The sequence below is a fragment of the Chamaea fasciata genome, unplaced genomic scaffold (assembly GCF_029207755.1).
Source record: "Chamaea fasciata isolate MVZ Bird 193981 ecotype frontalis unplaced genomic scaffold, bChaFas1.0.hap1 SCAF_7, whole genome shotgun sequence".
Classification (NCBI taxonomy): Eukaryota; Metazoa; Chordata; class Aves; order Passeriformes; family Sylviidae; genus Chamaea; species Chamaea fasciata.
This window is the reverse complement of record NW_027094092.1, coordinates 51,591,152-51,604,094: the sequence shown is the minus strand read 5'-3', so window position 1 is coordinate 51,604,094 and position 12,943 is coordinate 51,591,152. Positions and strand designations below refer to the sequence as shown.

The 12,943-nt window shown below is 40.8% G+C and overlaps 1 protein-coding gene across 1 annotated transcript; it reads right to left on the bottom strand.

The window, feature by feature from the left end:
- Positions 1-413: 413 nt before the first annotated feature.
- DLK1 (delta like non-canonical Notch ligand 1) lies at positions 414-11,868 on the bottom strand. Its single transcript, XM_066186924.1, has 5 exons — positions 11,759-11,868; positions 10,891-10,954; positions 10,338-10,468; positions 5,776-5,917; positions 414-1,550 (listed from the first exon to the last, which is right to left on the bottom strand). Exons 1-5 carry the CDS (start codon positions 11,829-11,831, stop codon positions 809-811), a joined length of 1,152 nt encoding a protein of 383 aa, XP_066043021.1. The 5' UTR covers positions 11,832-11,868; the 3' UTR covers positions 414-808.
- Positions 11,869-12,943: the final 1,075 nt, after the last annotated feature.

The window sequence follows — 12,943 nt, the reverse complement described above, 5'->3', positions numbered from 1 at the left end:
TGACACAGTCACGAAGGATACTTCTCTCAGCAGAGGTCTTTTAGGAGTATTTATAGAAAAGTCAGAATCTGCTCCTTTAAATCTCTACTAGGTCTCTAAAAATAAAGACATTGAACACCTTTTAAACATTTTAAAATAGATAAATAGAACAATTTATAGATGTAACATTTCAAGCAAGAGACCTTTAACCTGAAATTAATATCCCAATGACCTCTAAGATTCTATAGAATCTCTCTTATAAGCATGTAAAAATAGCAACACTGACTGAATAGGTGAGATATCAGTGTGAATTTGCTCCTGCTGGTTGCAATCTCTAAAGCCTTTATCAGATATAGCCAACGAGTTCAGCATGGACACTTGTTGCAGACTTTGCTGTAGAATAAGGTTTAGAAATGAATAAATAAACCAGTATAGCCCTTAACTGCTGTTTATTTAAAAAAAAAAAAAAAAAAAAGCATTACTGAATAATTTGCAAGTACTGTACTTGCCAAATGAACAATGCACAAGACGAGAATGCTGCAATACAGTTCCAGTGATAAGTTATTCTTTATTTTACAGAAAATAGCTGCCTTGAAGAGAAATCAAAATAACATTCCTTGCTTTTCAATCCTTTTTTTTTTTTTTTTTTTTTTCCCCTTTTATTTTGGGGAATGAAAAAATCCTTAGCAAGACAGATACATTACATTTCTTCATTATCACTCAGCACAATTTACAGCAAATATGCCCACAAATACTGAGGCCAAACACAGGCAATAAATCTTATATATTGCTATGAAAAGTTGCAAGATGCTGCTTGGCTTTCAAGGGCCTAGATGGCAGTGTAGTTCTTAGTGTAATTAGTCAATTTGATCTTCTCTGGGAAGATAATATTAACTGAGAGGTTTTCCCCATTGTTAGACTTCAGAAAAAAGTTCTTTTTCTTGCGCAGGAGATGACTATATTTGGCATTAGCAAGCCACATTTCACATTTTGAAAAAAAAACAATCCCAGTTGTACCCAAGACAACAAGACACGTAAGCAAGCCCAGCACAACAAAACATATCATCTGGCTTCTACTCAGTAAGGGATCTGCATTTTGAATTGTTTCTTTCACTGTTATTTTCAGGATTTCTTGCTGTTGATGCACTGATCTATGGTGAGCTTTTGAGAGTGGCTTGTAATTCTGCATATGCTTTGTCTCCATATTCATTCCAGAGAGGCTTGTGTTTTTGCTGGGATGTTTGCAGGTCACGCCAACAAACTCTGGTTTACAAATGCACTCGAACCCTCCCCGGGGCTGCTCACTGCAAGTCCCTCCATTCTCACATGGGCCACTGGCACAGAACATGACACGGCTGCTGCAGAGCTTTCCTGTATAGCCATGGGGACAAGAACAGCTGAAACCCACACCAACATCTGTACATGTTCCTCCATTCTCACATGGGTTGGACTCACAGTCGTCTCCATCTATTTCACAGAAGTTGCCAGCAAAACCAGAAGGGCAGAGACAGGAAGCATGGGGTGCAAAACCATTGTCATCAATGCATGTTCCTCCATTCTGGCAGGGAGAACTGGGATAGAAAACAAACACAGAAACAAAATTGAAGTCCAAAGGAAGAAACTATTAGGAAACATTTCATATAATAAAAAGAGCTGGTTTTCTTTAGAAGAGCTAATTCCAAATGCAAATCCACTAAAGTCAGTGAAGCTGAATAAAGAATGAGTTTGTTCAACAGCTTTGTCAATAAAGATTATAATATCTTCTGCTGACCCTTCGGGCAGGATTAGTTCACCAATATATAAATTCAATCCAAAGAGCTGTGAAAAGATTTTATTTTATTTCAAACATTTATTCAAATTAAGCTTCTCACAATTTTTATATGCTTGGAGCTATTTAGCTAAGCAACTACTCAAACAAGACAGAACAAAAACATGAGCAGCATGGCTCCTTCCTTTCTACCTTCTTTCTGATTATTCTTAAAATAGTCTATACATTGTACTGGCAGAGCAAAACAGTGCCATAGAAGCTAGGTGTAAAGCTGATTGTTTTTATTCTGCCTGTCTGTGTTCTATGACACAAAATATTTAGAAGCAAACAGATACTTCCCTAGAAACTGTCCTTCCACCAAAATTTTTGATAGATACAATTATAATAAAAATTATCAATGAGAGAATTTCAGCCTGGGCAAAGACGGCTGTAGAGCAAGGCCATAGGAAACCAAGTACTTCTGCAAACTCTTCTGGTACTTCCCAACTAGTAGCCTGTTACTATGTTTTAGGTGACATAATTTAATTGACAGATCTTTTCTATCTTTACAATGCTACTGTGCCTTACTGAGTGTAATGCCAAAAGACGTCGCCACCCACTGACTGGCAAAAAATGTGCCAATTCAGGGGATCTATGCAAAGTGCACTTGGTCCTTTAGCTGTCCCTGCTGGCTGAGATGGGCCCCTCGGTCACAGGTTTACAAATAAACCCCACTTTCATGGCAGTTCATCACACATCAACAAAGCTTTTAAAACTCACTTTGTAAAAAATGAAAACTATTTGGCAAAGTTTAGGAGAAGCCTCTTTGACAACAAAACTTTTCTGAATACTTATGTATCCCTGAAGACATATAGCACAGTAGTATCTAGTAGTTGCTAAGTCCAAGCTGTTATTTAAGACCCCCCACTTCCATGGCAAAATCCCAAGGGTAATGAACATCACAGCTTCAGATGCAGACATTTCAAATATAGAGAAGTCAGTAGCAACAGGCTGTTATGGAATTCCATATAAGCTCCTGACTACAAATGGCTCCTGATCACTGGTCAGAACTAGGCTGGGATAGTCACCATTGCTCGGGGACTACCTTTGGTAGAGATTGCTCCAAGCACCTCTGGCTTTACTGGGGACTGAAACACTCAGCAGCCACCCATCAGGAGAGACTGAACATCGTGGTAGAGGAATCATCTGTCTGTTTTCTGCAGCTTCCACATTAACTGCTCTGTCCTCTAGTATTGTTCTTCACTTTAGATGTTGGCTGGGTAAAAAAGTACTAAAAGAACATATTGCAATTTTGGGAGCAGTATTAGGAAAGCAAAACTGGGCTTTGACATAGACATTTTTAGTGATAACTCGAGGTAAGGAATTTCAACGTATTAACCAGCCACTATGTCTTTTTAAGCAAAATATGGAAATTAGAGTTATTATAATGAGTTTGTATACATATTGAGTGGTTATGGCCATCTTGGAGAATCCAGCACTCTCCCTTAGCTTTATGGGTCCTATGGAAAACTGGACAAGATGGTTCGGATATGAAAATGTGTAGAAGTTTGAACCTTCATGGCTGAGTTGAATCTCAGTGCTTTCTAGAGAGATGGGAAGAAATTGCTGGAGAACATAAGTGTAAACTTTTTTTCTGAAATTTTCAGAAATGTAAAATATTGGAATAAAAAACATTAAGCAGAAAAATGTAGAATTTTGAAAATTTTCTTTAGTTATTACTAACACAGTTGCATTTGTCTAATTTAAATATGTTTAAATAAATAAAGCTTTAATATTAATTTCCTTGAATAAATTCTGCTACTTTGCATTTTTGGCATTTAACACAGCAAGGTGTAGTACATGAAGGCTTAGCTGTGGAAAGCATTCCATACCATTCTTCATTGCTTCCCAGGTAGTCTGGCTTTAGAAAGCACCACTCACTGCTCAGCTTCAAAGCAAAAACCTCAAAACATCACATGGAGGTCACTAATGCAGATACATGTAAAGAGATTAGAATAAACACTTTGATTTGTGAATTGTCCTGGTTCCATCTGTGAATATTAACTAAGAAACCAGCAGTAATGCTCAGTAATATCAACATTTTTAACATTACCACTGAGGTAGAGTGGAATTGAGAGGAAGTGAGATGTGAATGAAATGACATCATCTGATGATGTCTCTTTCTACAGTGTGGGATGCACTCTCTGGTGGACTGTGAATTATTAGCAGACATGGAGTGCTTATGCTGTAACAGTCGTCTTTTTGAACTTAATGCAGATTTGCAGAGCCTGCTGATAATTTTCCAAATAAACCTCAGCTTCCTAGGGAAAAAGAATCACTGTTTCAAGTATGTTGCTTTCTTGAGAAAAATTGTTCATGATTTCCAGGCTAGTTCATCAGCATTCAGTCTAAAAAGAGAGTGACAACACAAAAAAGTGGTTTCAGCAATTTAAAACCATAAGGCGTTTAAGGAAGTGCATGGAACTAATATGTGTTATTTTGTTGATGCTGTATTTTTGGAACTCACCTGTTATTTGGGATAGCTAGTATATGTTTCCACACTGAATTAGTGAAATATTTGGTCTACAGATGAAAAGCAGAAAAACCTATTCACATCCTCCATATCAGGTAAGTAGCTTGGATGCGAGTCATGGCTCTTTCAAGGAACTTAAATTTCCTCATTGCCAATGAAGAAAAATAGGCCAATCAGAGCAGCTATCTTAGAGGCTGAAAGTAAACCCAGACAAAACTGTGAGAGTATCCCCCAAGTAAAGGTGATGACGAAAAAATTCTACTGACATAAAGCTGGGAAAGAATGGCAATTCTTGCCAGAGAGAGTGAGAGCTGTTAATGTGCCTTAAACAAGAGTGCACAAGTCTTCAGGAAAATTCAGTCATAAGGTAGATCTGAACACTCATAATTATCTATCACTGAGCACAAAGGGAACAATGGGGTATCCACACAGAGCTAGAGAGCAGGAAGGTAATCTCCTAAAAGAAAACTGTGATTTTATGGCGATAGTTTTACCAAGTTTGTATCCACCATAAAGGCATTCCATATGTTTATGGGATCAGAACTTCGATGAGTTAGAAGACAGCCAGATGCTTCCAGAGTGAACAGAAACTCCAATTCACATTTTCTCTAACACTGAAAGGTCTTCCTCTTTCCAAGGAGTTCTATCAGTGACTTTGCTGGAAGTTCTTTAGCCTGTGCCCATTGCCTCCTGACCTTTAATTGGCCTTCTCTATGAGAAGTCTGGCTCTGCTGTCTTTGCTTCCCCCTATCAGGTACTCATTCACATGGGCAAGTTCCTCAGAGGCTGCTCTTCTCCAGGCTAAATGACCCACCTCTCAGTGTCTCTTTATAGGAGAGATGTTCCTATTCTTTCGTCATATCCATGGCCCTTCACTGGACTCCCTCCAGTATGGTTGTGTCCTTTTTATAGTGGGTAGCCCAGAACTGGACCCAGCACACCCAATGTGTCTCGCCAAGACAGAGCAGAGGGGAAGGATCACCTCCCTCAACTGACTGGCACTGCTGCTCTTAATGTCCCATTTCTTTTAAAGAATAGAGAGCAATGTTCCCTGTTCTGATGGAAGTGAGATTGTCTCCTTCAGTTAACTATGGGCATATTATTACATGTTGGTTAAGAAAAAAGGACAGACTGGTGGGCTAGGTGCTTTCATGCAGACAGCTTGTGTGCTAACTACTGTTCTTATTAGGCTTTGAATAAATTATCCCTCACTACAGATGAGAACACAGGATGGGAGTCACTTCAGGTCTGTTTACAAAAATCATGAGAAGGCATAAGTTCACCAAAATAAAATGTGCAAATTAGCACTTTTAGTACTCAAATTGTGCACAGAAAGCCACACTGATAATCCGTTAAGTCTTTACAATACTAATAGATCAGATTTGTAAGTCTTGATAATAGTACCAGCAACTATCAGAAGCATTGTGTATTTTAACACAGAGATATTTCCACTTAGCAAGGAATTCTGAATAATAGAAGTGTAGATTTTAAATGCATGTCAGAAGTCAATATTTACCCATTAATAATGCAGGGTCCTTTCTTGAGATGGCAGTTTTTTCCTGTATATCCCTGGGCACACAGACAAATATATCCTCCATCACCAGTCTCTATACATGTTGAATTATTGGTGCAGGGCTTTGCTGAACATGGGTGAATATCTGTTTTAAAAAAACCAAACAGGGCTTGATTAATCTAATGAGAAAGAGTTAGTAAATGGTACACAATACTTCAAATAAAAAATAGCTTTAATAATACTTCATCCTGCATTTTATAAATTCTGATCTATTACCCTCTTTGTTAAAATGGAGTTCAGATTGTTCAACTATTGCAAACAATTTCAGTTTATTTCTCTTTTTCTAGCTCCTGCTTGCAAAATGTGTTTGAATTGCTCCATTCTATAAATAAGTAGTATTAGAAATAAAATATTAGTATGGTACAAGAATTTCTACACAGCCTAGCAGTACTTTCACAGTCTTGGCTTCTCCATGAGCAGAATTCTGATAAAGCAATCAGGAAACAGGAATTCTCTCTGCTCCCTGCCCATATCATTATGTGCTTATGAACAAATGTTGCATAAAAACAGAGATCAGCAATTTACAAAAAAAAAATCTGGTCAAATTTCATCTTTTGGCTGGGCTACATTCAACCCTTACACAACTGTACCAGAACACAAAGATGTATGATGTCTGGACCCAAAGTCACACATCTCATTTTCTTTGCAATTGCCCTGCTGAGCCACTTCCCACTGAAAAGATTACTGAATTTTAAAAGTAATTAAAGCTAAATAAACAAACAAGTGCATATTTTAGCAAGCTACTGCAGCAGCTGCAGAGAAGTGCTGACTGAAAGGTATCTGATGCCTCACACACACACTTTCTAAGAAGATGAAAAGGGATTTAAGGGCATTTATATTTTACTTACTACAGCATAACATAAAATTTAGATGATACCATGAGGTACTGCAAAATTTTAACCACAGAAAACCACAGCCTTAGATTTCAAATACAATCTTCCCTGGATAAAATCTTTCCCTGGATATTTCCTAATGCATTAACCTTTTCCTGTTGCAAGACAACAATTTAGCATGCACTTTGAGTGTAAATTCCAATTTTCACAAGGACCAAAATAACCTTGTATGCTTTTTGGAGCAGTCTTTTTTGCCACCTATTTTCACAGACTCTAAAGGCAGCTAAAAAAGCGTGTACTTTGTACTTGAAAGTTTCTGAAATATGTATATATACATATGAATGAGTATGTGTATATGTCCACTACTGTCAATAATTTATGTCAGGTGTTTAATTTTAAAACACATCTTTAAAAGGTGTTGTACCAGGTTCTTTTATAACATAATATGTAAATAGCCTCAACCAGAATAGTTTTCTCTATTTTATTTTACCTCTCAAAAGGACAACCACCAAGTGGTAACTGAGATGAAAATGCAAAAACAGGATGTTACATTTCTACATATGAGTGGCCTCAATCACATTACCCACAATCAATAGTTGCATCAAACTAAGTTGTCCTTCTGCAGTACGTGAAGTAATCACTGAGGGCTTTTATGAGGAAGATATGCTCAGTAGTAGTTTGTCACAGGACAATTTTCAGCCCCTGTCTCATGCATTCTTGGCACAGGCATTAGAGACTCCACTGTACTCTCTGATGAGTTTACCAACATGTGGCCTTGGCAAAGCAGTCCAGTGACAAGTAGGACAATTTACTCCCAGCTCACACTGTATGTTGCCTTTTTAGCCAAATAGAGGAGAGGATTCCAGCAGGAGGACATGGACCTGTTAACACGACTGTGTAGGCACAGCCAGGGCTGACAAGCTGACAGATCTGATTTAGCAAAGTGGATCAAACACTCTGACTGGGCTGTCATTTTTTTCCTGGAAACAAATTGACTAAATTGATTTTTCCTTTGTTATGGTCAGTGTTTGATGTGGTTCCTGTACTGTGCAGTGTATATCAGCTGCAGAAGGAAGCTCTGTGCTGCGCAGCCTGGTTCCAGGGGTTCACACACTGGATTTCAAGGCTGTGTTTCCACAAGATGAGAAGATCATGATGAATCATGGCATCATGATTCAGCTGGACAGCCTCCACTGCAAATAGGTTAACTAGAACTGTCAACACCAAGACCAACTCACAGATGTCTTTCTTCAAGTGCCTTGTCTGCCCATGTGACTGCAATAATAGTCACAAATGCAACCACTGATACTGCCCTACATGTTTACAGCGGATCAAGCCCAACCCATAACCTGCATGCCTCTAAATTACTAGGAAGGTCATTCTTGACCTGAACTGAGAAACAGGCTGCCCATAATAAAAATAGCTACGCAATCAGAGGCATTGGCAAACCAGCTGGTGATCTAAAACTACTCCAGAAAGGAGCAGTTTTCCATGATCAAAGTCAAGGAGGTCCTATACTAACTTTTCTACAAAAGAGAAGAAGTATCGTCACCAGTCCAAATCAGCTTTTTTCCTCCCTTGCTTAGGAAGCAAATAAACTGCTAAGACTATATCTCTATTTTAGAAATATTTCAGTTGTTTGTTGTGGCCAATGTATTTCAGACCCTCCCACAATTTTCCATTCTAGGTTTTTTCTTCCTGTTTCCTAACCTGATCAAGTTTCATTTAATGATAGCTGTAAATTAACTGTAGCTACCTGTAATGACTTTATACAGGCAGGAAACTGACACCAGCTTCTGGCAGAGGATGATGAGATCAGGGGCTGAGCAATAACCCATTTGATGTTTCAGTGTTTTATTGGGTCAGGATAACAATTTCTATCAACTCTCCAATAACAAGAAGAGGAGGAGGAGGAGCACCCTTCTCTTGATCCCTTATGGCAAACAATGCATTTAGAGTAGGTAAAACCACTGAGATGAAAGACTATCAACATAACATTGCTGCAGATGAAAAATAAAATAGTTATCCTTTTGGCTGAAAATTCTTGGCAGCTCTTCATGGGGATCTAAATTCAAACCGGCAAAGAAGACGCTGAGATGTTGAGAGAAATAATAGCTTCTGCACTTAAGCAAAGGATGCCCTTTTTGGTATTATACGACTATCTTAGTGAGTATGTGTTAAATTAAAGTTTTTTTCATAAAGATGTGGGTTCAATTTTCAATGCATTCTTTTGCATCCTAAGTAGAAATTGCAAGAGGGAAATATTGCAAGGCTCAGAATTGCAAAGATATATTAATACTATGAAATTCAGCTATGCAATTAAAACTTTTAGAAGTTGCTGTGAAGATGCTACCTTTAAAATGTGGAACTTTGTATTCACTGATAAGCAACAGAACTGAGCCTCCTAAGGTGGCAGAGGGCGGATTGTCCTGTGTAGCTTTAGAAAACTCTGACTGTAGATCAGAGAAGGACTCATTCCGCCTCATTAACTCTAATGAGAATCTAGGTTGTCTGTCTCAGGTACAAACACATAGATGAGATGTGTCCAGAATAACATCTCGAGAGCTTAGAGTCACATCTGCACCACAGATATCACCAGTGTTACTACCACAGCTCCTGCAAACACACCAGGGCTGACTTTAAGGAGCCTCTTTCTGCTCATGTATGCAGTCAGTGAGTACAGGCTGCAGAACCTGATGAGTAAATGACTAAATGAGCACCTGAGAACCTTGCACTAAGCTCCATGTCACTGCATGGATGTGACCTGCGTAAAACCTTCTGATTCTTTAACTCATCTTGAAAATCTTATGCAGTTCAAACTGTCATCAATCCTCACTTTGGCTATGCACTGGAGAGCTCAGGCACGCTCTATAAATTATAAGCCATATACCAACAAAAGCCTGAAAGGCATGAAGAGAAAATGAGGCCCTGGACACCTGTCCTCTCGCAGCTGCAGCTACGTGGGTTGAACAGCACATGCTTCTGGATGCTCATGTGGTTTCCTTCCCCTCAGAGCTCTCTGACTGAGAATTTGCATGTGTCAGCCAAAATAAACCATCTCAACAAAGGCAAATTCTTCAGCTTGCTCATACTAAGCTGGCTGATTCTGACTGGCAAAGGGTGAGAGTGCACACAGAGCTGTGCTCACCCCTCAGACCTGAGGGGGAAGTGGCAGCCTGCTCAGGAAGACCTCTTTCTCAGTTATAGTAATGTTACTTCACTGAATCATCACTGGGTTAAGTAAAGGAAAAAATAAGCACAATGTTTCCCTTTCAAGAAGTACTAAGAAAATAGCATATACATATATACATAATGTGCAACATAAATATTTAACATTATTTAATATATACAACTTGTATTTTGATTAGAAGGGCTTACATGACAAGAAGGGAGCAGTTGTTTGTTGGCCTTGTCCCTGATAATTAATGTTTAAAATAGAATGAATTTACGCTTTGCTCACACATATGCCCAATTACAAAAGATACTGCATTGCTTCTGCCTAAATTATCATGGAAGTTTGAGGTTTATGTGCTGCTGCCCAGAATCTCCTCATTATCTGGAGCTAACATTCAGTACTTTAAAATTAGTTCTCCAGGAGGACTTTGTGTGTCTTGAACACCAGATGGGGCTGCTTCCCCTCGCTTGCTCAAGGAGAGAAAAGGATGTGCAAACCTATGTCACAGAGGCTGCCAACCCAACCCTCCTCACAGATGCACTGCCAGGGCTTGGCACAGCTGCCATGCAAGCACCCAGGGAAAGGAACACACTGATTACAAAGCGCACCCTGCCAGCCAGGTTGACACCTGAAAGAGATAAAAGACAGGACAGAAACATAGTTTATTTTTAAAAACCACAATTAAACGGATGCCCCCCTTTTTGATGCACAATAAATAAACTTTTGCATACCAAATTGTACCATTTGAACAAAAGCATACCATCAGTGCTTCTGGGATACTACAAACAGTTTATGTGAAGAAAACCATTTCATTCATCAAGAAAAAAAACCCCAAGTTATCAATGTAAATACTTCATACCGGAAAAAGTAAACTAAACAGGTATCTAAACATCCATACTCTGATTTCAGTTACTGTATCCCTCCTAATAGAGTGCTGTTTCATTACAGATCCATATTTTCAGAGACCAACCCATCTCAGTTTCTATCTCTCATACCAGGACAACAATTATTGAAGCTGACCACTCCTGCACTAATACCCCCGTCTTTTACCTGCATTCACTAGGAAATTCACAGAATCCATTCTCTGGATGGCAGCCAGCTTTACAGTTCACACCTGGAAGAAGTGATTTATAACATTAAACCAGAAAAATCAGCACAAAAAAATCCCACATCATGTCCTATACACATTACTGATGTTTTGAAAGAACCCAGACTGCAAAATGTTCTTTTTCTTTACTCTTCAAGCACATTTTTGCATGGTAAAATTTTGAATTAACCTAATCTGCAACATGTTATAGAATGTTCCTACTGGGGCAAGTGAAATGACATACAGAATTAATCACAAAAGAATGCAAAGTTACTTTAGCACACGAAAAGTGTATGTAAAATCCCTATACACCATTTATAAGGAGCAATGTCAGAGCATATTCATGGATGTCATTTCACGACACGCCATTCCAAATGCATTGTTTCAGAACTACTTAAAACACAAAAGTACTTTTAGTCAGAAAAAAAAAATCCATTTAAAACTACTTAGAATAAAAGCGCTGAATTCATTTCAACCCTATATCGGATAAAAAATAATGACTTTCCTTAAACCATGCATAAATAACGTAAGTTAATGAGAAAAGACCGCAGTCGCAGTTTTTGTTTGTCCGCTCACGCCTTGGCCCCAAGCAATCCTCTGAAAGATCACCGCTAGCCGCTGACACCCCGCGCCAATGGCAGGAGAAACGCGCTCCGTCCGCTGCCAAGGAAAAGCCTCCCGACGACACCAGCATCCCTCCCTGGAGCGAGGGCTGGGGATGCCTTTGACCATCGAGGGACTCCGGTAGGGCTCCTGTCATCGCCGCTGCCCGGCGGCCCCGCCAAACTTTCCCAAGTCGCCTCCCCCCCCGCGACACCGTCCTGGCCTTACCTGGGGCTGCGGGCAGCACGAGGGGCAGCAGGCAGCAGCAGCAGCCGAGGATGCCGGCGGCGCGCAGCCCCATGGCCGGCCCGGGGCCGCTGCGCTCCCCGCGGGGCTCGGCGGACGCGGGGCCGGGAAGGCGGCGCCCCCCACCCGCGGCGCCACGGGCTGGGCGGACGGGGCGGGAGGAGGGAGGGACGGAGGGCGGGGAGGGCTGCCCGCCTCCACCCGCGGCCGGGGAGCTGCCCGCGGGGCCGGGCAGACCCGGCCAGCGCCGCCGTCCCGGCCCGCGCTGCTCCCCGGGGACGGGCGGAGGAGCCGCGCGCCTCCAGCAGCTCCAGCAACTCCAGCAGGTCCAGCACCTTCAGCACCTCAGGTAGCCCCAGCACCTCCAGCAGCTCCAGCAGCCCCAGCACCTTCAGCACCTTCAGCACCTCCAGCAGCTCCAGCAGTTCCAGCAGCTCGGCTCCTGCCGCGGGAGAGGGGAGGAATCCTGTAGGGGCGCGGGAGAAGGGAGGTCTGGGGCGAGGGGGAGTGTTAAGCACGCCTCTGGTCTCGTTAAAACTTAGTCTGGCTGTCCGCAAAGACTTAATTTTGGGGCTTGTCCTCAGAAATCTGAAGAATTCTCAGTCATTCCCATTAGAGCTCCAACACTTTCAGGAAAGACTCAGCGAAGGCAGGGAAATTGTAATATTATTCTGTTTCTGAGGCTTGAGGATTCAAAAAAGACCCCACCAAAACGCCCCAAGGTGTACCTTTAGCAGTCACGGAACAAATCAAGAAAAAACATTCCTTTTACCACGAGGCAGTTTAAATTCTGCATTTTATTGTGTGACTCTGCATTTCTCTTTTATATCTCTTTATTCTTCCTTTGCGCTGTCCCTTGAGGAAATAGACAGGCTATTTCTTATTCTTTGTGTGCCTTCTAGTTTATTGTTTTCTTTTAAAGAAGTTCTGCCTGGTTTTTAGGATTCCTGAGGGCCCTGTTTTTTGCCTGCTGATGCAATGCTTTCTTCCGCCAGACCTCATTTACTAATTTGCCTGTTTTTATGTGAAGCAACTAGAGCTCCTCATACTATGGTGGTAAAACCACAATGGGCTTATTCAAGATTACCTGCTTGAAAATGCACACTGGAAAGCACTCATTAGCTTCAGATTGTCCATTTAGTGGTATTTCAAGACAGTGATGTCATG

Coding starts and splice junctions, on each gene's coding strand:
- DLK1 (XM_066186924.1), bottom strand. CDS start 11,831: ATGGGGCTGCGCGCCGCCGGCATCCTCGGCTGCTGCTGCTGCCTGCTG. Junction 10,955..11,758: donor CGTGCTGCCCGCAGCCCCAG/GTAAGGCCAGGA, acceptor CACTTCTTCCAG/GTGTGAACTGTAAAGCTGGC. Junction 1,551..5,775: donor GGACCCTGCATTATTAATGG/GTAAATATTGAC, acceptor TTTCTATCCCAG/TTCTCCCTGCCAGAATGGAG.